General features: G+C 42.6%; 1 protein-coding gene across 1 annotated transcript; it reads right to left on the reverse strand.

Moving 5' to 3' along the window:
- Positions 1 to 9307: 9307 nt before the first annotated feature.
- CHRNA1 (cholinergic receptor nicotinic alpha 1 subunit) lies at positions 9308 to 20124 on the reverse strand. Its single transcript, XM_074966851.1, has 9 exons — positions 19979 to 20124; positions 17277 to 17422; positions 17128 to 17172; positions 16534 to 16643; positions 15824 to 16019; positions 15037 to 15274; positions 13522 to 13745; positions 11927 to 12166; positions 9308 to 9600 (listed from the first exon to the last, which is right to left on the reverse strand). The coding sequence occupies exons 1-9, from the start codon at positions 20016 to 20018 to the stop codon at positions 9469 to 9471; spliced, it is 1371 nt and encodes a 456-aa protein (XP_074822952.1). The 5' UTR covers positions 20019 to 20124; the 3' UTR covers positions 9308 to 9468.
- Between the last annotated feature and the right edge of the window lie 4431 nt (positions 20125 to 24555).

The following is a 24555-nucleotide window of genomic DNA, read 5'->3' on the forward strand; positions in this document are numbered from 1 at the left end:
ATGGGAATGAGGATATGGAGGTAGGCATTACCATATTTGAGGTAGAAGCGAAACTCAAACAGCTTAATGGGACTAAATCGGGGGGCCCAGATAATCTTCATCCAAGAATATTAAAAGAATTGGCACAAGAAATTTCAAGCCCATTAGCAAGAATTTTTAATGAATCTGTAAACTCAGGGGTTGTACCGTATGATTGGAGAATTGCTAACATAGTTCCTATTTTTAAGAAAGGGAAAAAAAGTGATCCGAGTAATTATAGGCCTGTTAGTTTGACATCTGTAGTATGCAAGGTCTTGGAAAAAATTTTGAAGGAGAAAGTAGTTAAGGACATTGAAGTCAATGGTAAATGGGACAAAATACAACATGGTTTTACAAAAGGTAGATCGTGCCAAACCAACCTGATCTCCTTCTTTGAGAAAGTAACAGATTTTTTAGACAAAGGAAACGCAGTGGATCTAATTTACCTAGATTTTAGTAAGGCGTTTGATACTGTGCCACATGGGGAATTATTAGTTAAATTGGATAAGATGGGCATCAATAGGAAAATTGAAAGGTGGATAGGGAATTGGTTAAAGGGGAGACTACAACGGGTCCTACTGAAAGGTGAACTGTCAGGCTGGAGGGAGGTTACCAGTGGAGTTCCTCAAGGATCAGTTTTGGGACCAATCTTATTTAATCTTTTTATTACTGACCTGGGCACAAAAAGTGGGAGTGTGCTAATAAAGTTTGCGGATGATACAAAGCTGGGAGGTATTGCTAATTTAGAGAAGGACAGGGATACCCTACAGGAGGATCTGGATGACCTTGTAAACTGGAGTAATAGGAATAGGATGAAATTTAATAGTGAGAAGTGTAAGGTCATGCATTTAGGGATTAATAACAAGAATTTTAGTTATAAGCTAGGGACGCATCAATTAGAAGTAACGGAAGAGGAAAAGGACCTTGGAGTATTGGTTGATCATAGGATGACTATGAGCTGCCAATGTGATATGGCTGTGAAAAAAGCTAATGTGGTCTTGGGATGTATCAGGAGAGGTATTTCCAGTAGGGATAAGGAGGTTTTAGTACCGTTATACAAGGCACTGGTGAGACCTCACCTGGAATAGTGTGTGCAGTTCTGGTCTCCCATGTTTAAGAAGGATGAATTCAAACTGGAACAGGTACAGAGAAGGGCTACTAGGATGATCCGAGGAATGGAAAACTTGTCTTATGAAAGGAGACTCAGGGAGCTTGGCTTGTTTAGCCTAACTAAAAGAAGGTTGAGGGGAGATATGATTGCTCTCTATAAATATATCAGAGGTATAAATACCAGAGAGGGAGAGGAATTATTTAAACTCAGTACCAATGTGGACACAAGAACAAATGGATATAACTGGCCACTAGGAAATTTAGATTAGAAATTAGACGAAGGTTTCTAACCATCAGAGGAGTGAAGTTTTGGAATAGCCTTCCGAGGGAAGCAGTGGGGGCAAAAGATCTATCTGGCTTTAAGATTAAACTCGATAAGTTTATGGAGGAGATGGTATGATGGGATAACATGGTTTTGGTAATTAAATATTCATGGTAAATAGGCCCAATGGCCTGTGATGGGTTATTAGATGGGGTAAGATCCGAGTTACCCGGGAAAGAATTTTCTGTAGTTATCTGGCTGATGAATCTTGCCCATATGCTCAGGGTTTAGCTGATTGCCATATTTGGGGTCGGGAAGGAATTTTCCTCCAGGGCAGATTGGAAGGCCCTGGAGGTTTTTCGCCTTCGTCTGTAGCATGGGGCACGGGTCACTTGCTGGAGGATTCTCTGCTCCTTGAAGTCTTTAAACTACGATTTGAGGACTTCAATAGCACAGATATAGGTGTGAGGTTTTTTTGTAGGAATGGTGGGTGAAATTCTGTGGCCTGCGTTGTGCAGGAGGTCAGACTAGATGATCATAATGGTCCCTTCTGACCTAAATATCTATGAATCTACCTTTTTTAAGAACAGGATTGGATTTTTGGTGTCCTAAGAGATTTGTGCATATGCTGTTTGACTAGCTGGCGGCAACAGCTAATTTCCTTTGTTTTCTTTCTCAGCTCTTCCCTGGAGGAGAGAGGGGGGAGAAAGGGCTTGAGGGTACCCCCCAGGAAGGAATTCCCAAGTGCTCCTTCCTGGGTTCAAAGGGTTTTTTTTGTTTTGTTTTTTTTGCATTTGGGTGGTGGCAGTGTTTACCAAGCCAATGTCAGAGAAAAGCTGTAATCTTAGGAGTTTAATACAAGCCTGGAGTGGCCAGTATTAATTTTTAGAATCCTTGCAGGCCCTCACCTTCTGTACTTGGCGTGACAGAGTGGGGATTCAGCCTTGACAATATGGAAGAGTAACGTCAAAAGCACATGAAGGAGTACTACAAGCAAAGGATTAAAGGGAACAATAACAGTTTAATAAGCAAGAGGATGAAAATGAAAAGTGCAGGTCAGTTACTTACAATACTCCTCACTGTGCAAATGGCACCTTCTTACTCAGAAGATCAGCACTCTTGTTAGTCTGGAGAGTCAGATAAAACAGTTACCGATTTTTCTTTCCCTGTTGTTTGAGATGTGTTGCACTGTAGGGGTGTGTGCACCTTGTGCACAGTTGTTGGAGAGTTTCCTCTCAGCAGTACCCGTTGGGGCAGCAGGAACGCCTCATGCCACTACTTCCCCTTTGTATTCAGGACTAGGATTAGGAAGTAATGGGAATAAAATCCCTTCCCTCTGAATGACATGGGAACGTCCTCTATGGCCCCCATGAGGAGAAGAGCCTAGAGCTCCTGAAGTAGCACTCTCCCAAGAGAGGGGTCTCTGTAGAGGGATCAGGTAATGGGGGGATAGAAGTAAGTTGAAGGGTATGTCCCAGCTCCACTGTGCTTAAGACCCACAGATCCATGGTGATGGAGGTCCAAGCACTCAGGAAGTGGGATAGGCAGTTGGCAAAAATTGGAGTGGGGAAAGATGGTACTTTGGTGAGTGGTAAACTGCTCTCAACCAACAGGTCAAAAATGATAGTTTGAAGGAACTAGTTTGCCTAGAAGAACTGACAGCTGTAGGAGAGGAGGACGACAGTCTTGTAACTTCTGCTCCTCTTTTTAGATAAGTCCAAGGTATGCAGCAAGAAGGGCTGAAACAGCTGGGACTGTTGTGGGTGGAATGATTTTCTTTTTGCAGCAGATGTATAAATCCTAAGAGGGTCGCCCTGGAAACCTTAACACTATGAAGGGTCTCATTTGTCTTATTGGGGAAGAACCAGCGGCCTTCAAATGAGAGGTCTTGAATCATTTGTTGCCTCCCAGGGAAGACCTGACAACTGCAGCCAAGATGAACACTGCACAGTGATGGCAGAAGCCAGAGCTTGAGCCCATAAAGTCCACCACATCCAAGCTCGCTTGCAGTGCTGTTTTGGCAACAAATTTGCTCTCATCTACCATAGCAGTGAACTCCTTCTTTGCCTGATCAGGACGCTTGGCTTTGAACTTCAGGATATTATCCCACAGACTTAAATCCTATCAACCCAGCAGAGTCAGCTGGTTCATGATCACAAGCTGTAAACTCCCTGTGGAATAAGCCTTCCTGCTGAATAAGTCTGCTTTTTTTTGCTTTTCTGGGGGGGGGGGGGGTAGAGACCTGGTGTCCCTGTCTCTTTTTTTCATTAGCAGCAGTGACTACCAGGGAGCCTGGAGGAGCATGGTTATAGAAGTGCTCAAATCCCTGTGAAGGGACATAATATCTTCTCTCCACCTTTTAGCAGTGGGAGGCAATGGGCAGGCACCCCGCTGGGCTGCTGGGCATGCTCAGGTCAGGATACACATCATCCAACCTCAGAGGCTGATGAGGAGTCTACTTCCTCAGACCATGGTGGAGATGGCCCCTTTGTACCAGGGAGACTAGCTCAGAGCCCATCACTGCCTCTTTGGGTGTACAAACTGGACACTTTCCTATAACCTCAATATCCTCTAGAGACTTTTGGGGGAACAAAGTATAGCTCATTCCTAGCAAGGCGCATCTTAAGAGAATTGGGGTGCCCCCTTCTTTGGTTAGAGTTAGGAGAACATATTTAATCTAAAATGGAAAAAGAATAGATCCCCCAAGAGGCGCGTAACCAATGGCTGGCACTGCTTGCTTCTGAGACAGAGCTACTTGGCTGTGGCAGCTTTGCATTGCCACACCCCACCCTGGGTTAGTCTGTCACTATAAACTGAGCTCTGTGCCCTGCATCTGCCAACAGAAGCAAACCCGTGGGCAGTGGTACAAGCCACCAAGGGAGGATGTGGAATCACTAATACCAGCTGTGATGATTTGGCACTGCTTGTCATAATTTATGAATATTGTGTGGGGTTTTTGTGATGTTTGCTGCATGCATATATTGTGGTAATTCAGTTACAGGATTGTCAGGAAATGCACCCAGGAAGGGGAAGGTTAACACTGATGTACATTTCTCAGCACACATTTGTGAGACAATGCAAGAGCTATTTGTTTTGATGCTCTGGTGCAACCTCCTGCTGGTTTGCCAGACAGGTTTCCCCCAGGAATAAATCGGTGTCTGTGAAGGGGTCAAAAGACTCAAGAGACACACACTCCCTCAAAGCAAGAGCCAGCCTTTTGAGACTGAGAACCTACAGCCTGCTGTGGGAGAGTCTGGGAGAAGTTAGACATGCTGGGTCCCCATCAAGAGGATGGCTTGATTCAAGGTCAGATAGATGTGTAGACCTTTTGCTATATTAAAATCCTCCTTTTTTTTAGGTTTAATGCTTTGTTCCTACTGCTAAGAACAAACAATGTTTTAAGAAGGCTATCTGGTCACTGTTTTCACTGCTGGTCACAAGCTCCCAAAGGGAAGAACGCTGCAGGTACCCAATCTAGTCAGACCTGCTGGATAAGCACTGGACTAGATAGATTGGCTGCTCGACTACAGTACCCTGTGTACTTTGCCTGAGACCTGTGAAGACATACTCAGTGACCACAGAGAGGTCAGAAGTACAGCTAGCCCTATTACCATGCCACCAGAGACCTCGCCTTGATACTTAACTCTCAGTGGTGGTTTATAGGGCTAAGAGACTCAATGGTACCACGGAGTGGGAGAATGACAAGATGTGACTTGGGAGTTTCCCTTCCTTCTCAAATAATTTCAATAGGGAAGAGCAGGTAGTGAAAACTCTTGGTGGAGTATTGCAAATAGCAGGACTCTAGTCCAGACAGCAAGCTTATTTAGTTGTGTTTTGGGGCTGTAGCTCACCAAAACAACAGTCAGCCAGAAAACGCTGAGCATACAGTTTGGCACTGGGGCAACAGAACTGAGTGGGGGCTAGTGAGGGAAACATTGTGGGGGGTGAGCTGTATTTCTGCCCATGCAATATTTCCTCTGTACTTGGGAGGGCACAAGACAGGGCAGCGTGGGTCCTGCTCCTCCTCTGGCCCAGGCCGCTCACTGACAGGGAGAGAAAAAAGAAAGGGAGTACTTGTGGCACCTTAGAGACTAACCAATTTATTTGAGCATAAGCTTTCATGAGCTACAGCTCACTTCATCGGATGCATACTGTGGAAAGTGTAAAAGATCTTTTTATATACACACAAAGCATGAAAAAATACCTCCTCCCACCCCACTCTCCTGCTGGTAATAGCTTATCTAAAGTGATCACTCTCCTTACAATGTGTATGATAATCAAGGTGGGCCATTTCCAGCACAAATCCAGGTTCTCTCACCCCCCCCCCCCCACACACAAACCCACTCTCCTGGTGGTAATAGCTTATCAAAAGTGACCACTCTCCTTACAATGTGTATGATAATCAAGGTGGGCCATTTCCAGCACAAATCCAGGGTTTAACACGAACATCTGAGGGGGGGGGGTAGGAAAAAACAAGGGGAAATAGGTTACCTTGCATAATGACTTAGCCACTCCCAGTCTCTATTCAAGCCTAAGTTAGATAGGGAGAGGTAGTCCCTGGAGGTGGGGGTGCAGCTGGGCTGGGCTTGGAAGGGACAGCTAGGCTGAGCTGAGTCATTTTGGGAATGGGGGAGGCCTGTTTCCCCTCCAGGGCAGAAGCCTCTGCCAGTTGTATAAAAGAAGCAGCCAGCATGGGAAGCTAGATGGGCGGTTGCTCTGGGACAGGGAGTGTGGACACCATTCTGCGGCAGGTGCCTGAGTGTGCTGCTTCCTAGGCCGGCCGTGCACCTCCAAGGTCAAGGCGAGTGCTTACCCCTTTCTCCCCCCACCCCCTGGCACTGCCAGAACCCGAGCTCCCTCTGCGCAGCACCCTCCTCCGCTCAGATCCCCATACCCAAACCTCGCCCTCCCCCTTCGGGTTGAGCTTCCACCACCTCTTGTTTGGCAGAGATTTACATATTAAAGCAGGGAGGAATTTAGTCCACAGTATATTGCAAATGTCTATACCGTGCAAACACACAATATAACTCTTGCAGAACAATAGTACATTCAGAGTTGTTTTGTTAAAGTTGCAGCAAATTCTTCAGCACCATTAAGATAGCAATACCACTTGCCTGGGCCGCTGTCTTGAATGAATAGTAATTAATTTCAGTCCTTTCCCCTTCATTTCTATTCATTATTCAGGAAAAATAGGCTGCAAAGGGAGAATTTCAAGCCTAATATTGTATCACCAAAACTAGTGAACAGATGCTTGTTGCCGACATCAGTTCAATATTGACTAAAAAAATCCCTACAATAGGAAATATTTTGGAAATGGCTCACAGTCACAAAAGCAGCAGTACTCAGTCTTACCACAGGATGGAGCTGCTGTCTAACGTATCTGAGTAGTAGCACATTTGCTCTGGTTTTTCATTGTTATTCAAAATGGTGTATTTTTATTTCACCATTTTGTCACTTAATATTATATTAAAGTCTCCTCCGAGATACATTCTACAAAGAAACATCTTCAGGCTGTATATAGAGATATTGAGCAGTCTAATGTGACTTAGTCTCCAGTGTTTTCAAGCTCGCTTCAGTGAGAAGCATGAGTCCTCTGTCTATCCAGAGACCAAGTACAATCAGTATAGTGGCAAAGCAGGTTCCCATGCCAATTTGCCTTATTCCTGACCTAGTAGGAACAGGGGTAGAATGATAATTCAGTCCAAGGGTTTTCCCATATCACAAGCCTTGAGCAAATGAACTAATAATGACAGCATTGGTGATTTTAGTAGTACATCACACACATGTCTTGCTTCTTTAACGTTAACTTTGTAAACGGCCAGCTTGAGTATTTTTCCCTTAGAAAACATATTTAAAGGAGAATAACTTTGAGAATAACTTCACAAAAATACAATGCTGGCATTAAGCACGAGGAGAAAAAGGAGGCTGCATAGCACCTTGACATCCTGCTGCAGCTCGGCAATTTACTAGCTGGCCCTATCTCCTTTTTTAGCACCAGGACTACAAGGGGAAGCAAAATCATGGCCTGATTCCCCTCCCAGGATCATGCTCACCCCCCAAAATTACAAAGCTGGGCCTGTACACAGGCCAAACAACAGCCACCATATGCTAATGAATAAGTTACTACTCAATTGGTCTAGATTTCAACCAGCGACCTAAAGCTGAGAGGTTCTGTAGCCCAGTGCCATGGGCTAACCTGCTCCCATTCTCCACAGTGAAGTATTGTTCTGATTTTGGCAACACAGCTGAGTGGAAACATCAAAACACATGCTGTGACTACCTGATCCAAAAAGAAACTGGATTTCCTTCCCCTGTGTACACACTCCTTTTGTGTTAGTTTCAGAGAATATCCCAGTTAACATATTGAAGGCAGGAATGGCACAACATTTTAGGCCAACATTAGAGCATATTCATAGAGAGCAAATGTTGATTTCAGAAATATAAGTATCCACAATCTGCTTCTAAGAATGGCTCTCATACAGTAAAGGAAGAGAAACAATTCCATGTTACCTGTGGGTGTGTCAACGCAGCTGGAATTTTGAATATGGGGAACAATCTACAGGCCAAGAATTAATTGGAGAAATCACAGACACGAAGGGGCTAAATTCACATAAGTTACCCCCTCAGCATGACTACATCTTGGAGTACATTGACACTTACAGCTGGGGGTGGGGGTGATTTCCAGATGGAGGAAATTTACACTAGCTCTGATCGAGATAGTGTGCTAAAACCAGCACATAGCCGTAGCAGTGCATATGGCAGGAGGGGTTAGCCACCTTGAGTACATGCCTGTTGCCTTGGACGGGTACATACTTCTCTCGCACTGCCCCAGCCACCCAGTATTTTTAATGTATTCAGTCAATCAGAGCTAGTGCGGGTATGTCGCCTCGAGCTGGGAATCACACCCCCAGCTTGAAGTAGAGATACACTCTTAGAAAGAAGGCTGAGGTTGGAAGGGGGGAGTGAGCATGCAGGGGGACAGGAGATCTGGGACCAAGGAATAGGTCTTACTACACCTAGTTTCTCAGGAAACTCTGTGGTGGGGCAAGGGAAGGAATCCATGACACCAGCCCGTGAGCAGCCTCTCCACACCCATTATTTCAGCCAAAAGTGTCCACGCCTTGCTGCCATCCCATGGGGGGTTTAGAATCACCACTTTAAACACTGACCCGGCTCCTGGTGTGCTTCCAACAGCTTCCTTTTGTGCAGGCTATTTGGGACAGGCACAGAGACCTGCTCTGTGAACACTGGGTGCACGTTACCTCTGCACAGTTGCTCTACCTGTGAAACTTCCTGCACGTGGCTCCTTGAGGACTTGGCAGCAAGGAGGTCTTGTGCGGATCACCTGTACTGAGCTGGATTCCACCTACAACACCTGAAAGGAAAGTTGCCCCCTTCTTGCTGAGCCAAGCAGAGTTTCCATGGGCAGAAGCACTTTTCACACAGTCACCTGTAGTTGAAAATCACACTTAACAATAGAATTTTAGAGCCCTGTGCCGGTGGCACCTCTCTTGCTAATGGAAGGGTCATTTGTGACATGGCCAATACAGAAACCACATATCAGAGATTTAAAACCAGCTTGAAAGCTAAGTTTAGATAATGATCTAAAGCATAGATAAAACATGAAGTGAAGAATCCTATCATCAGTTAGACTTTATCGACATGGGCTGCAGCTGGGGCACAATCTGGCCCTTAATATGTTTCAAAGTTAAACATTCTATTTATACATTAATGTTTTTTAAGATTGTTAAAATGGGTCAGAACCTGGTTTACAGCCATTTCCATAGCATTTCCATAGCCATTTCCATAGCATTTTCACATTGTCAGTGGCACAGATCTTTTTCTTTTGACAAAAGAGACATCACCAGGAAGTGGCTCAGAAATGCCAAGTGTGGAAAAATCATTTTAATTTTTCCTTTATTTATTCCCCATGGGAAGTGATTCTTAGCTGTGCAACCTTCAGACAGCTGGGAAGAACACAACAGGTAGAACAATGAAATGTATTCAATAAAAGCCTACGAAGTGAATAAAGATGTGCTACCCCTGGCCAGGGATAGTACACATTTTAGATTTAATGTTCATCCTTCTTGATTTAATTCAATAAGACGACCAGCAAACACGGCCAATGTTCCAATAATGCAAACCAGCATGAAGATACCAAGGAGAAGATGGTCAATTACCATTGCAACAAACTTCCATTCTTCTGCAGCCTGGACATGAAAGAAAGAGGAGACAGTTAGAACCTCCCGAGAGCTATATTCCTTACAAGGCAGGATATGGAAGTGTGGGCAATTACTGTCTTGTGCAAAGGAAAGCTTTTCTCTGGCTTCTAATATTATTATGGAAAAATATTCACTTTCTTTGAAGTGACAAGTTAGTGGTCTGCGATGCCTATGCTAGCCGGACTCACAAATTCAAATTAAGGGATGATTCAACCTTCCTTTCAACAGCGGCCTTAAGAACAGAGGTCCTGTGTGCTCTACAGTGGTTAAAAGATCATATTGCTCATTTTGTAAGAGCAGAGATTTGCCGTGGTGTTTCCAGCCAAGACTCTTGAACACCCACCCCCTTCCCACACACCACTCTGCAGTGTGCGGACAGCTGCCAAAGTGGGCATTTCAGAGCACTGCAAACATTTGGCCACAGGCTTACTCCTGATTGTGGGGACTTATAAATATCAAAGCTAGCCTGGGTTTTAATTTAAATAAAGAAGATTTTCAAAGCGCCTTCCAATTGGCTTTTAATGGAACACGTGCTCCTAAATCCCTCAGGCTCTTTTGAAAATCAACCTCAATACCCTTTAGACTGCAAAATGAGCCTTAAAAGTGTCTGCCAATTGTGAGTGTTCAAAACCAGTCACCATTTTTCCTAAACGTTTTAGGTTATTCATGGTCCCCATTTTGTCCACCCAGCAACCTTCGGGACACAACACCCTTTTCTATAGGCCCCTGGATTTTTGTGGGGAGCCAAACTCAGTTCAGAGTTGTGGGGGACAATGGTGCCCAAGCTGGCTTTGCCAGTACAAGAACCTCCAAGCTACTTGCTCAGAGCTGGGGCTTTTGCTAAGCAACTTCTGTGGGGAGACAAGCAGTGTGAGTGAGCACAGAGTAGTGTGCCAAGCATGGGAGTGGGCACATAGGAATCATACAGTCTAATACTGCTTATGACAATGACTCTCTGTAACCTAAGGCTTTTCCAACCTTTCTGCCTGAGTTTCCCCATCTGTAAAACTGACTATTAGATTTACCTAGTTCCCAGTGGGACTGTGATAATCACTTACTATTTTCAAGTATTTCATAAGTGCTACATTTCACCAGAATGGCTACAACCCCTGGCTTGGTTTTGCAATTTGCCTTGGAAACCTTTTGTAAATGTTAGAAATGATGCACAGACCACACAGACAGCTGAGCTCCACTTCAAGAGGCTGGCAGTGACTCAAAGAGCCTCCTTTACAAATGAGGTGCAAATCTTCAAAAGAGCTGAGGTCGGGCCTCCCTTTTTTCAGGTGCAGTTTTCACCCACAAAATGAACTCAGATGCAAACTGGAGTATTTGACTGAACCTCTAACTATCTCAGCTGAGCCAGCATTTCCGTTGCAGTCGAACATTCAGGTGAGAATTTTGAGCTTTTTTTTCCATATTGTGGCCCAAAATGAATGAGTTAAATTGGGGGTGCCCGAAATAATTCTCTCATCAACAAGCCCCAAGCTCAAGCTGCTGCCGCCACCCATCCAGAAACAGCTGCATCTCAGTGGTGCTTTTTGTATATAATTAAGAAGTCTCTGGGACCTTCAAAATGATAAGTGCTGTATTAGTATTAAAGTTAACCTCCAAATATTAGAAACGACTCAGGACAGAAGTATATAACCAGGCGTTACAAATAAGGGTTTTAGCACATATACTTAACTTTCTACAGAAGAGGGGCAAAGCTAGCTTTTCCTGGGAAATGCTGTCTAAGCCTTCATTTCGGTGGTACAGTAGAAAAGGCCAGTGTGTTCTAAAAGATGCTTATTATGTGCCCCCCTATAGGAATTATTTGGAGCACTGAGTCCACAAAATCAAAGCTTACCAAAATTGGAATTAACATTTGCATATCACATGTAAGATCTGAGGTGGTGAAATAAAAATGTTTCTGTTAGCATGGAGTTTTGTTAAGGTTTATTTCCCAGCTTTGAGTGTACTGCAAACTGCCTATTATATTAGGAAAATGTCCTGCATGAAATACATTAGGAATCTGTTTGGGAATATTGTTAATTTCCTTGAAACCATTCTAACTATCCGTACTCACTCCTCTCTGAGTTCATGTACTACACTTGGAAAATCTTAGTGCATAATTTTTTTCAAAGACTCAATTGTCATCTGTAACTTTTATTTATCATTCTTTACAGATTGCATCAAGGGAATAACGGGGCTCTTTGATACAGCAGAAACTATGTTTGGGGTGTACTTGTGAGAAATGGAAAGATTTATTATTCCCAGAAAATAAAGTGTCTTATTTTAAAAGCGAAGGATGAATCACACATAAAAAATGCCTTACATTACTGGATTCTTGGTCTGATTTCATGGTTTCAGCAATGTATTTGATTCCCTCTATGGCACTTTTCACATCTGGGTTTTTGGTAAGTGGGGAGTGGAAGTTGACGGCAGCAGGACATGGTTTTCCAGAGATTTCTGAAATATCAATGTCTTCTGTAAAAATCCTTTTCTCTTGTTTATCCCTGGATGGTCGTTTCATTGTTGAAAAAAACATAACATTTGGGATTGTGTCAATAAAGATCTGAAAAAAGAAATTGTATTAGTTTAGGGAGATTGTCTTACTGATGTGGCATTACAACAAACAAAAGCAGGTACAACATTCTTAACTACCAAATAATCTCCTCTACTGGATTTGCTAGAAATTCCCTGTTTGAAAGTATGTCACAGCCCAAGCCTTAGTCACACTTTACTTGTCCTGTATAAATCTGATGCCCTGGAGCTTACTGAATCATACACAAGCCTCTCACACATTTTCAAGAAACAATTTCTTGCTGCTATATAAAATGTATACTGATTTAACAGGATCCAAACATAACCAGAGTATAACACCCAGGACCAGAACCTCAACTGGCATAAATTGGCGTAACTCGACTGACTTTAATGGAGCTATGCTGATACACACCAAATGAGGATCTGGCCCACACTGTCTAGAAGTGTTGCAGAGAAATCCTTTTGGCCTGCTTTTGCTTGTCCCTTCTTCTTGTTGGCTATCCTGTTTCACTTACATGAACACAGATTTTCACTACCTTCTTTAAATCAGTGGAGGTTTTTCTTCCTGATCACACAGCATGTACAGACATGGCCTTTTAAAATTCCTCACGTTCTGCAGGGGATTTTCTGCCTTGCAGGGATTCGATAAAATAATATTTTTTAAAGTTCCATTAAAAAAAAAAGACAATTTCTACTGCAACACAGGAGCAATTTTAAAGATATAGGTCTGTATGTGGTAGGTCTGGCCTACATAGTTTAATGCCAGTTCATGCAAGCTGGGTAATGGAAAGACTAGCAGGAGTGGCCACAGATGGTCTGAGTTCCCCTGGTGGAGACATACCCACAACTTTGCCATGAGTCTTGGTAAGGTCTGGTGGCCATCATTTAAGTTGGAGAGGAAGATTTCCCTCCCTTCCCAAACAGCTGTGGAATAATGCTGTTTCATAGGAGAGTAGGGAATGGGCTGAGGAGTTGTCATGGGAGCCCCAGTTGAGCTCCACTCTGTGGATCCACAATGAACACCCGGGCAGGCAGCTGGCTGATGGAGTTGGCCACTTGCTGGGCCAGGAGTCATGCAGCCTGATAATCTGTCAGTTCCCATAAACAGCTATATAAGCAACCTACCTAATTCCTTCTCTGTCCACAGCTGCCACTTTGTTTTGCCTCATCTGCCTCCAGGTGTTGGCTTTTCCCTCTGATAGTCTACCCAACAACAGGAAATGTTGCTACTTAAAGGAGTGATTTTGCAGCCCAGCCAGGGAGCCCTGAGATTTATCTGGATTAAGAAATTCCTCCCAACACCTTGAGATTTTTAACACATAAACCTCAGAGTGAAATATTTAAGGCCCTGCTCTAGCAGAGAAATTCACAAATAATCCTTCTCACCTTCCTCACCCACTGTGGCATAATATGGGTACTTGGGGAGCGATGGTGGGTGTTGATTACAATGACGGTAATGATGATTGATGCTATGACAAACACCATGGTAAATAACATGTATTTGCCTATCAAGGGCACTGCACTTGAAGTAGAAGGAATCAGCTCCACAATGACCAGAAGGAACACAGTCAAAGACAGCAAAACAGAAATGCTCAGAGTCATCTTCTCACCTGCCACACAGAACAAAACAACAACACTGCCATTAATGTGGTACAGTGCAGAGGGTGTTAATCAGGGAGAGAAACAGAGTGTGATTTCATGGGTGATTGGTTGTTGGTACATTTTGGATACTTGAATGTATACCTATACATCAGGACTACTTTTATATCTCCCTGCATCACAAGAAGCAGCAAACCTGGCTGGTCATTCATGTTCTTGTGCCACTGTGGAGGAATCAAATTAGGATCAAGCCCCCAGCATCAAGTTGGAGTTTTCCGGGACAAAACTGGGACTGGGGACAGGCTGAAGATACTGACAACTCACTTGCTATGAGCATGAGTATGTGCTGCAGGAGTTAAGTGAGTAAACTCAGCCTCTAATCAGGGCTTGCGCCTTTGGGTTGATTTCCTCAGCTCCATTGGGTGGCTTTGTTTTTTGCTCTGGATAAATGGCAGCCTCACCGGGGGCTGATTGAATGGACAAGAGAGCACACGGCCTTAGAGCTCAGTCGGTATTTGAGACTTCCTTTAGGACTAAGGTTGCCAATTTGGTTGGACGTATTCCTGGAAGTTTCATCACATGACATAATCTTTAATTAAAGATTAATCTTTAATTACTAGACACTCCAGGACAATCCTGGAGGGTTGGCAACCCTATTTAGAACGAAGGATGACAAAACTGAACCACAAAGCACAATGAACATTCATTTTGTTCTGTTCAGTCCAGTGGCAAGCATTTTTTTTAAAAAAGCTCCTGATAAGACCTTACATAAAAGGAAATTGAAGGAAAAAAACAACCAAGGATAAGGGACAAAATCCTGGCATGGATTAAAAACAAATTAAGCACCAGGAAATGGTTGCAGTGACTCGGTGCTTTTCTCAGATTAGAGAGCACCCAATAGTGAGGCACAGAAAGAGCCCAGGGCTGCTTAATATATTTATTCATGCCATCACAGAAGCTAATGGCTGAAACAATCCCCTACCCAAACATGCTATATCAGGGTTTCCAGTGTCATCCTTTGATTATTAACATATTCAATACATTAATTTCAAAGGCACAAAACCAATCAGCTGAACCTTGCTCCCAGTGAAACGGAATGAATGATTTACCACTGATTTCCAAGGGAGCTGGGTCAGGCCTATATAATAGCAGTTTTAGAGTTTAAATTGTTTCTCAGCCAGGTTTATAGCGTCCATCACTTTAGGGGCTGATCCTGACAGGTCCCATTGACTTAATTGTTAGTTATTGCTCTTTCCTTTGAGAATCAGGAGCTTGTTACAGTAATGTAATAAATGCACATACCTGAATCAGTGGGCAGATAAAACACTAACCCAGTTAAAAACGAGAAGAGCAGACAGGGAATGATGACATTGACAATGAAGTAGAGAGGCAAGCGCTGCATAAGGAAGTGGTAGGTAATATCCAGATATGGGGTGTCAGGGCAACAGGCATAGTAAACGAAGTGCTTCCAGCTCCGGTAATCTTTCATCACCCACTCGCCGCTCTCCATAAAGTTGCTCATATCTGGGCGATCACTCTCCTGACAGTATAAATAGTATATTTCAATATTAGAGCTACTGACCAATAAATTATAGAAAATGAGAGAGAGGGAGAAAGAGAGACAGACAACGCAGATGATTGAGGGAACTCTTTGTTCCAGGAGAGAGATCCTGATACATGTGTAATCACACTCGAGTGGCTGTATCCTAATACTAAGCCCTAATACTATTACAGCTAACAAAGAGTTGCCATAGCTGTACTGAAGTCAATGGAGCTGTGCCAATTTGAGGAGTTGGCTCTCTGAGTTTTAGCCATGCTGTTGACCATGAAGTTTATGCACTAAATGTGTGCAGAATAGCTCTAGAAGACCGGTAGTGCTGAATGCTGCTGGTAGTACACTCTATATTTTGGCATCAGTAATTAATAATTTCAGTAATTTAGTACCTGTTTATTTTTCAATCAGAGCAGTTTACAATTAACATTTAAACCTGAGACTAAAAAAAAAAAAGAAAAAAGGTGTGTGAAAAAAGAATTCAGGTTAAAATATTCAATGTCTACTGGTACTGTCATTTAAAAAGTTGATTCATACCGGATTTATGATAACCACTGTACCATCATACGTCCAAGTGCCCAACTTCATACTGCAGTTCTGCTGGTCAAATGGAAAGTGTGTGACTATAATTTCACAGTAACTTTTAAAAATTGCTGGTGGTGTCCACATGATCTTGCCTGTATGTTCTAAAAGAACTTTGGTGAATTGATCAATAGCAAACTCACCATCTGCACTGCAAAAGGAAGAGGAAATTAACAGTGACATGGATAGCATAACTGACATCCATATAATAGAGTATCTATCTGAAGGAAACTTGGAAAAGGTATATACTGGGTAAAGGGGTTGCTCTGAAGTAACTGCGTGGAGAATTTGGCTCATTGAATATAAAACCTATGGGTCAAATTCAGATCTGAAATACCTGGGTGTAACTCCCCTGTCATTGGGTTATGAGGAGGCGTGCGTGCCAAGAATTTGGTCTTGATATTCAAAAGATGGACAGGTTTTCTGTCCTGCACTGGATTTACTATAACTGTCTCAGACCCTGTTTTAGACGTTCTCTCTCCCGATCTTTTCCATTTACTAATCCAAGTGACGCTCGGCTAGTCATTCAGACACATATGAAGTGTTCAAATAGGTATTGAAAAAACACCAGGCTGATCATTGGTCCCCTTCCTCTACTTCAGATTCTGTATTTTTTTGTTATAAGAAGCTCTATGCAGAGTTTTTGTACCATTAGCACTACTTACTTGTTATAAAGAACAAGATCGGGGTGCCAGATTATCTCAGATGGGATACGAATTTTTTTCAGCCCACCATATTCTTCTGGATTCCATTTTAGGTTGACATCCGTCCATTGCTATAAAAAGAATTTTAGCTAGTGGAAACCTGTTATTGGTATTGCTGGAACTAAATAAAATATTTCCAAGATCTACTGACTGTCATACCATTGATACATGTAGATAGGCACAAAAGTACTGTATGTGTCCTTCTACCAATGCTGCTTTCTTATATATGTTCAAACAATACATGATGATTACCTCAATAATCTAAAATAACTGTAACACAAATCTGCTGTTTGAAACAATATCAGAGAAGGACATCTTGTCAAATGCAAAGTGTCTTTTTTCAGGAGCTCCATGTTGTTCAATGGAACTTCAAGGTTCCAGGACTGTATAAAGAAATCATCAATCAGTTCTGCCATCTGCCTAAGCTGCTTCAGGAAACCATAACAGAAAATGTTGTACGTGTAATATTTATGTCTGGAGAGTAGCACATTCCTGATTAGGTCCAGGGCACTGGTTTGCTTTGGAATAGCAAGAATAATGAGATTCAGAGGTTACCTGTTTCAGGCGTACATTGGTTGTTACAATCTGATTTACTTCATCCTTCAAACAACAAACAGAAAGTTTAGGGAAAAAGCTTATTCAGAAGAAATGTTTGATGAGCTCATATAAATAAACACAGTTAAACATCATCATTCATACTGTACCACATTAATAAGCTGAATAAGCTGCAGCCCAACTGTGACTACAACAGCCTCACGATGATCTTCCACTGGGCGCACTACTTTGTTGTAGTTCTTGAATAAATCTTCAACTAGACGAGTTTCATGTTCAGAGCACAGGATCAGACCAGCTACAGAACAGCAAATATGTCATCCGTAAGACAGTGATAGAGTAAATCGCAATCTTGGTAAGGACATCCTGCAAATATTACCGATACAAAGTCATGTGCCAGTTTAGTGAGGGACTCTAACCATAACAAAGCTTATTTACTATTTCATTGCTTCTTTTTATTTGTAGACCATGTCTTAGGCTGTTTCATAGTCATCAGGGATGATAACCAATTCTGATTCTGAGTAATATTTGCTTGCAAGAGTAAGTATCATTCAAAACACATACAGTTCCATCCAGGAGACCAACAAACATCAAGAACTCCCACCATCAAAGTTGGAATCAGGCTTCATGAAACTCCTAAAACCTATCTCACCCTGCATTTTTGGATAGTTAGGCAAACTGAAGACTCATTGCCAGGCATTTCTTGCATCTTTTTTCTTGGATCCACATTCTTGTCCTTGCCCATAACACTGGAGGTTTAAAGAATATGCACAAATAATGTTAGTATGTTTAGCTAAAAGTGCCACCTTGTGGCTTGTTGTTGTTTTTTATTTATGTAAGCTTATGCTAAGCTTTGAATGCTGGAAATTGTTGGGAGTGATTCTCAGCATGGCTGTGTGGTTAAGAAGACATTAACGCTATGTTCCTGCAATCTGCTCCCTGTGCACATCTGTTGACTGATCCAGCTTCATCTTGTTTTATATCTGAATTTCAAGTGCAACAGCATGTAAGTCAGTCATTTCAAATCCACATGGAAAAGGAAACAGGCTTTCCCTCTTAATTAAAAGGCTCATGTGACTTCAGACAAGATAGACCTAACACTTTATCTTTATTTAATGTTCATTCCATTTCCTCTTCCCATATCTTGCTCACTCACGCTTTCAGTGAGCAGACATATACAGAAAAAAATCTGCTTTAGAAATTATTTTGATCAGTCGCATACCCTCATGATGAGTTCCCATTTCATTTTTGAGAGAGCCACAAGGGAATGGTCATCTTGCAGTCTTATTCCTACATACTTTCATCTTTTCTTTAAAAAGTGGTTGTGTACATCTGCTTCAGGTCATAGTGAAAGCGAACAGTTGGTATGTAAAAATGGCCCTTGCAGATTTTGCATAATATGGAAACCCAAATCCTCACAAGTTGGGAGAGGGATAACATACAATGCTAAAGCCCTTTGCTACATCTAGAAGCTGCTATCAACTTGACATTTTCAGTAACAACGTATTTTTACAAGTCAGTTCATTCTCTTCACACTGGCAGAGTACACATAATAAAACTACTTGTGAAAATAGCTGGGGTGTGTCATGTGGTTGAGAAAGCGTTAAATTAAATTCCACTACCTACAAGGGACCAAACTGCAGCCTGGCTAATGCAGTGTTACAAGGGCACAACACGTTTCCTTGTACTCAGTATCAAAGGTAGCAGCATGGAAGGTGAAGCTGGCTCTGCAGAGCCGCCTGTTTTGCTCCCAGTGATCTTTTCATCCAGCAACAGGAATGGACTGTGATGGGAGCAGATTTAGGTCAGAGGTTAGAACTTCTGAAAATCCTTTTTCTGAGCTCAGACTCTTGAACAGGTTCTTAGGGCAAAATCTTGGCTCATTTAAGTCCATTGGAGTGTTGCCATTGACTAAAGTGGGGCCAGGATTTCGCTCGGTTTCTACTTGATTTACTCTCAGGTCCTTTAAGATAGTTGAGCTGGGAATCTGAGGATCCAGCTGTAATCTGCTCCTGGGTCTCAGCTGCTTTGTACTATATGAAATGCTTTTCTCCAAATGGATCAGATTTACTGAAATGACACAACTCTTGCTATTAAGATGCTTGGATGGCAAAACACGGAAGTTTACATCACATTCTGCTGCAGACAAACAGCTCCTGTTTCCACTGACAGGAAGGGCAGTATTGGGTGTCATGTTTCAGACGGTATGTTATGATCACAGAGTCATATTTAGGTCAAGAGTTACACTGGTTTCTATTAATCCAATTAACAAAATCCTTCCTACAGTTCTATTCTAATAGGTCTTGGTAGGAATGTAGCAATTTTTTTAATTTGGTGAAAAATATTTAAGATTACAAAATACTTAATCTCTTAGGGGACAGTTTAATTGGAATTATTAATAGATCCCAGCACAACACATGCAGCTGCCAATCAATTCAGTATCCTTATCAGTATTCCCCACAAATAAATGAAAATGTTTGTTCCAGTATATTGCATTTCAAGCTATATTTGCTAAAAATCCCCAAAGATTTCAAAGTCTTTTTTGTTCTGTGCTAAAACATGGCACATGGCAGAAAAAAAGCAGCAAATGTAGAGGGGAGAAAGCAGCTCGACTTTTGAACTCAGTGCATACTGTGATTAAATCATCTGAATATTTCTCCACTTGTTCAGTCTTCAAATGTGAATAAACTGATATCATTGCACTTAGAAGCCAGTATTTTATTAATTTTGTATGTCATCCTTGCAAGTTCATAAAGCTTTATTAACACAGTTCACGTTATACACAAGGAGCAGTGGGCAACACATTAAGCAATGAACCAAACCAAAAATGAACCAACTGTTGAAATGAGCTTACCTGAGCAAAAGAAGAGGAGGGGTGTGTAGTGGAACTTCATTGTGTGGCCTTTTGTCTCTGCTAGACACACAGACTAGCGGGGACCTCAAAGTCTTCACAGTCTCGCACTGAGGAGGGTTCTGCTGCTTCCTGATACACAGCTTGGAAAATGTGACTGCTGAGCTATTGTTTTACACCACCTGCTTATGGGAATGACAGCTGAGAGTGCAGGAACAGCAACATGCTATATTTGCCCAGTCAAACATCTTCTCTGGTTTACAGTGGGATATTTTTTTCTAAGCATAACACATTCCATGGTAAAAGGAAGATTGTTTATAGAGTAACTTAGCGTCCAAGTAAGGATTAACTAGAATACTCTCAACCTAAAAAAACCCGCAGCTGCACATAATCTTTTTTGACCTGCGTGGTTAGTTGAATTTGGGGTCTTGTCAGTTTCAGCCAGGAGGAGAAATTGGTGCTGGAGTCAGATATTCTTTGATGCAATCCTATTTACAAAGAATGTTCAAGGACACAGGATTTTGTACAAAGTAGGAATCAAACAACAGGAGACAGTTTCCTTGCTCAGTATTTCAAGATTCTTTTTCCAGCCAGCATTCTACCAAAAAGTTCTCTCACTTAGCTTTCTCCCAGGCTACAAGTGCATCTCTGGTGCCTACTTTTGCTTTCCTGCTTGTTTCTGTGGTGTTTCTCACTGCATCTGATCTCACACAGAGCTCCACCAAAACAATACCCAGCTGTGTGTGTTTGCATTCAGCCTCAGTGAAAGCCCTCTGCCCACATAGCTCAGGTGCTGACTGGCCTTGTGTTCGGCCTGTGTTTTGGTTGGTGGCTCCTATTGTTTTAGCTCTCTTACTCCAAAAGAAGCTTAACTGCGGATTTTTTCCGTAATGGAAGGGTTTTTTTTACCTCTCTCCTCTGAAGCATCAAGGGTGGTCATGACTGGAGATGGGACACAGGGCAGGGCAGGCCAGGGCTCTGAGGTGGCACTGAGTATTCTCGCTCTCAGGTGCTTGGCTGGCTGCTCCGGCTCACAGGCTCAGGGTACCTAACTCATTGCCATATGTTGGTTCAGGAAGGAATTTCCCCCAGCTCAGATTGGCAGTGTGTGGATGTGGGTCTCTTACCAGGATTATTTGTGAATATCTCACTTAATCATTTCCCTGCCATTGCAGGGCCCTCAGACACCCAGTCCCTTCTATTATCTGCCTGTGGCACATAGTAGTCTAGTCTCCTATGGGTCTCATTTCCTTTGGTCTCATTTCCATTGTTGGATTTAATGTGTGGGTACTGGGTGGTATTGGTGGCCTGTGACATACGGGAAGTCAAACCTGATGATCTTGTGGTCCCTTTTGGTCTTAAACTCTATGCCTCTATGATTATTAACTGCTTCTTCCAAATGAAAGGTGGCTATTATACCCACCAGCTTCAGCCAAGTTTCACCCAACCCCCAGCGTAACACTGCACAAAGATACAAATTCATGATGCTATCACTGGAATGTTAACCACGCAGCTTCAGATATGCACATTTTATCTGTCCCAGCATTCCTTGCATATCCAAGCTAGGAATGGCAGGTTCAGTCCCAAACAGAGGCAGTCAAAAAATTACCATTGTCTTATGCCTATTATAGGTCTGGGATAACATAAGGTTCAACCATTCCAAAAAGCCTATCTATACTATTGTGTTCTGTTTGGAATCAGCCAGACATGGAATGAGTAAGTGGTGCAGAAAATTTGTGCACTCAGCATGGCTTACTTTTCATGCAGCTGTGTAGACCTCAAAACAGAGTCCTTATTTCTGGAGCAAACTGCTGTACGTGGGATAGCTAGCTATAACTTACTGGTTGAAAGTCAGAGGTCCACATCTGAAGGATGTTGCAAGAGTAGTTTTCTCAAAAAAGACCTATAGGGACCCACAGCCTGAATGGAAGGGGGGTAGAGTTTAACTGGCAGAGTGTCTGGATTCAAAAAATTCCCCTCCAGAAGCTCAGGCCAGCTGAACTCTGAATTTTAAATATGCACTGACAGAAATGAAAGTTGTTTGTTGTTAACAATGTAGTATGACTAGTTATTATCTTGGTGAAACTAAACAGACAGGAGTGAAAAGAGCAGTAGTGGGAATTTCTCTGGATTTACAGAGATGCAATACAACACCTGGTTTCCATAGTTTGCTAAGAAAACTGTTTTCAGCTTCAAAGCCTCAAGATGCTTTACAAAAATCATTTGCTAATAGAAGACAGCCAAATCCTGCTCTGACTTATTTCCACCTAACCTCAGCCTTTTGGTCTTTGAGACATTGGTCCCTCAGCACTGCCTCCCCGATCTCAGATGGAGCCATGGCCTAGGGTGCTGAAAGTGCCATAGCAACACATGCTTTAACCACACAAGTGAATAGAATGGAGTGATGGGTCCCATCCAGGCAGGCTATAAAGAAGAATTTTAACTCAATATTGTCTGAATTTAGGATTTTACATTTTTATCTGAATTTGTGAATAATACCAGGGCTGAGTTCAAAACCCCAACAATGAACTGATGGTATTGAAGGTAAATCTTCACTGCAGAAGGGCGCCAGCATAATGTAATCAATCAGTTTACAAGTTAAACTGGTTTCAGCCTGATTATTAAATGTTTCTGGTGGAATGCTGGAGAACACGGACTTTGACTTAGAAAACATTAAAAATTCATACGCACACTTGCAGGTAGTTACTTCCTGAACTATAGTGGGAGATGGAGGAGAAGAAATGGTACAGAAAGACGAGGCGAAATGGCAGCTTCATCTATGTCATTTGTTGACATGAGAACCAGAAATGAAATAAAAAAAGGAATAAAGATCATTTCACACAGGGCAGGGAAAAGGGGTGGGTAGGTTTCTTTGTCTCCAAACCACTTCTATTACATGGTTTAACTCAGGCTATTTAATTCACATGGATCTGCAGTGCAATCCATCATTTAAGAGATGGGGGGTGGGGGTGGGTATTCAGTGCACGTGTTTGTGTATAAAAGCGTTAAGCTAGTGTAACTGACTATACTGTCAGGAAAATGAAGCGGGATAAGAGCTGAGAAATAAATAATAGAAGCTTGTTTACTTCATATATAATTGTAAACCAAGAACACCTTAACAGTGTTTAATTCAGTTTGATATGCGAAAAATGGCACTGTTGGTGACAGTAGATTATGGCGCTATCTGATAACAGAAGGCAGATTGTTTGAAAAGTAATTTGTACATTTGCCATGTGTTTGATACCAGATTGCCCCTAGTTATATACAGTATGGCATACATTTTCTACTGGAAACCATCACACTCTAGTCTGGCAACTCAATAATATCACCAGCAGGTGGCAACAGATGGTTAGAAAAGATGCAGTGGGCACATCAACAGTATTTAAGAGATAACTATCACAAACAATCACCAGGAAAACCAAAACAGAGGAAATACATATTTTCAACAGGAGATGCAGTCAAAGAATTAACTACCTTGAGATCCCATCGGAATGCACTTTTCACATTCCTTCCAATGTATTTTTAAGAACAGCACAAGGACTAAACATTAATTCAGTGGTCCCTAAACTGTGGGGTGGGACCCATACGGGGCTGCAAAGGAACATTCCAGGGGGCCCAGTAGGGCCCGGACCAGTCCCCATGGGGGGTGGGGAGGGAGTGCCACCCAGCCCTGCTCTGCCCCCAGCTCCACTTTGGCCTCACCTCCTGCCCCAGCCACAGCTCTGGCCCAGCTTCTGGCCGTGGCCCCCGGCTCCTGGCCCTGCTCTTAGCTGAGGCCCCAGCTGCATTCAAAAGTTAGAGTTTTCATATCAGACATGGCTCAGCCCTCTTGTGTAACACTATGTAGAATCAAAAGTCTGTCCCCTTTCTGGAGTTTTGATTATTAATAAAGAAATTAACAATGAGATACCAAATTCATCTCAAGCCACCTTCTTAGACTCGGCTGCTTCTAGGGTTCCTATTTCAGGACTAGGGTTTAAATCTGGTACTAGCTGAATTGCACCCAGGGTTAGACCCTAGTTGGGTTGGGGGGAAAAGTTGGCAAAACCCCAGTTTGTAAGGGTTGCTCTCACTTGCACTTACCTCCAGTTCCCAAGGGAGAATTCTGGCATGGCAGTACTCCAGCTGTTTCCCCGGCCATGCTTCCTACTTTGAAGAGTGAAAAGGGATTACAGCTAGCTACAACAGTGCTTTTCCCTCTTGGAAATTCTCCTGCATTGAGGGAATCCTCAGGTAGCCTGCTTTGCAATGTTGGATCCAGTCTTCTCTCTCAAGGTAGCTAGGCCCATCTCCCTTATATCTGTACGGACTAATGAGCCACCTGCATCAGAGAGTTAGTAAAACACACTTAATACTTTCCCAGCAGGTCAATCCATGAAAACAGAGTTCATTGTTTCAGCTGCTAGCTTGATACAGAGGGCTATTGATTTTTCTGTGGTAAGACATGTACCAGGTAGAGCATTTATGACTCACTATTATGACTGAGAAAGGTAAATCCAATCCTAGCTGGCATTTATGAACCTCCATATTTGAAATCAGAAATCATTCAGCACTGCACTCATGGGAGGGCTGCCCAAAAG

Source organism: Natator depressus, chromosome 11 (genome assembly GCF_965152275.1).
Source record: "Natator depressus isolate rNatDep1 chromosome 11, rNatDep2.hap1, whole genome shotgun sequence".
Taxonomy (NCBI): domain Eukaryota; kingdom Metazoa; phylum Chordata; order Testudines; family Cheloniidae; genus Natator; species Natator depressus.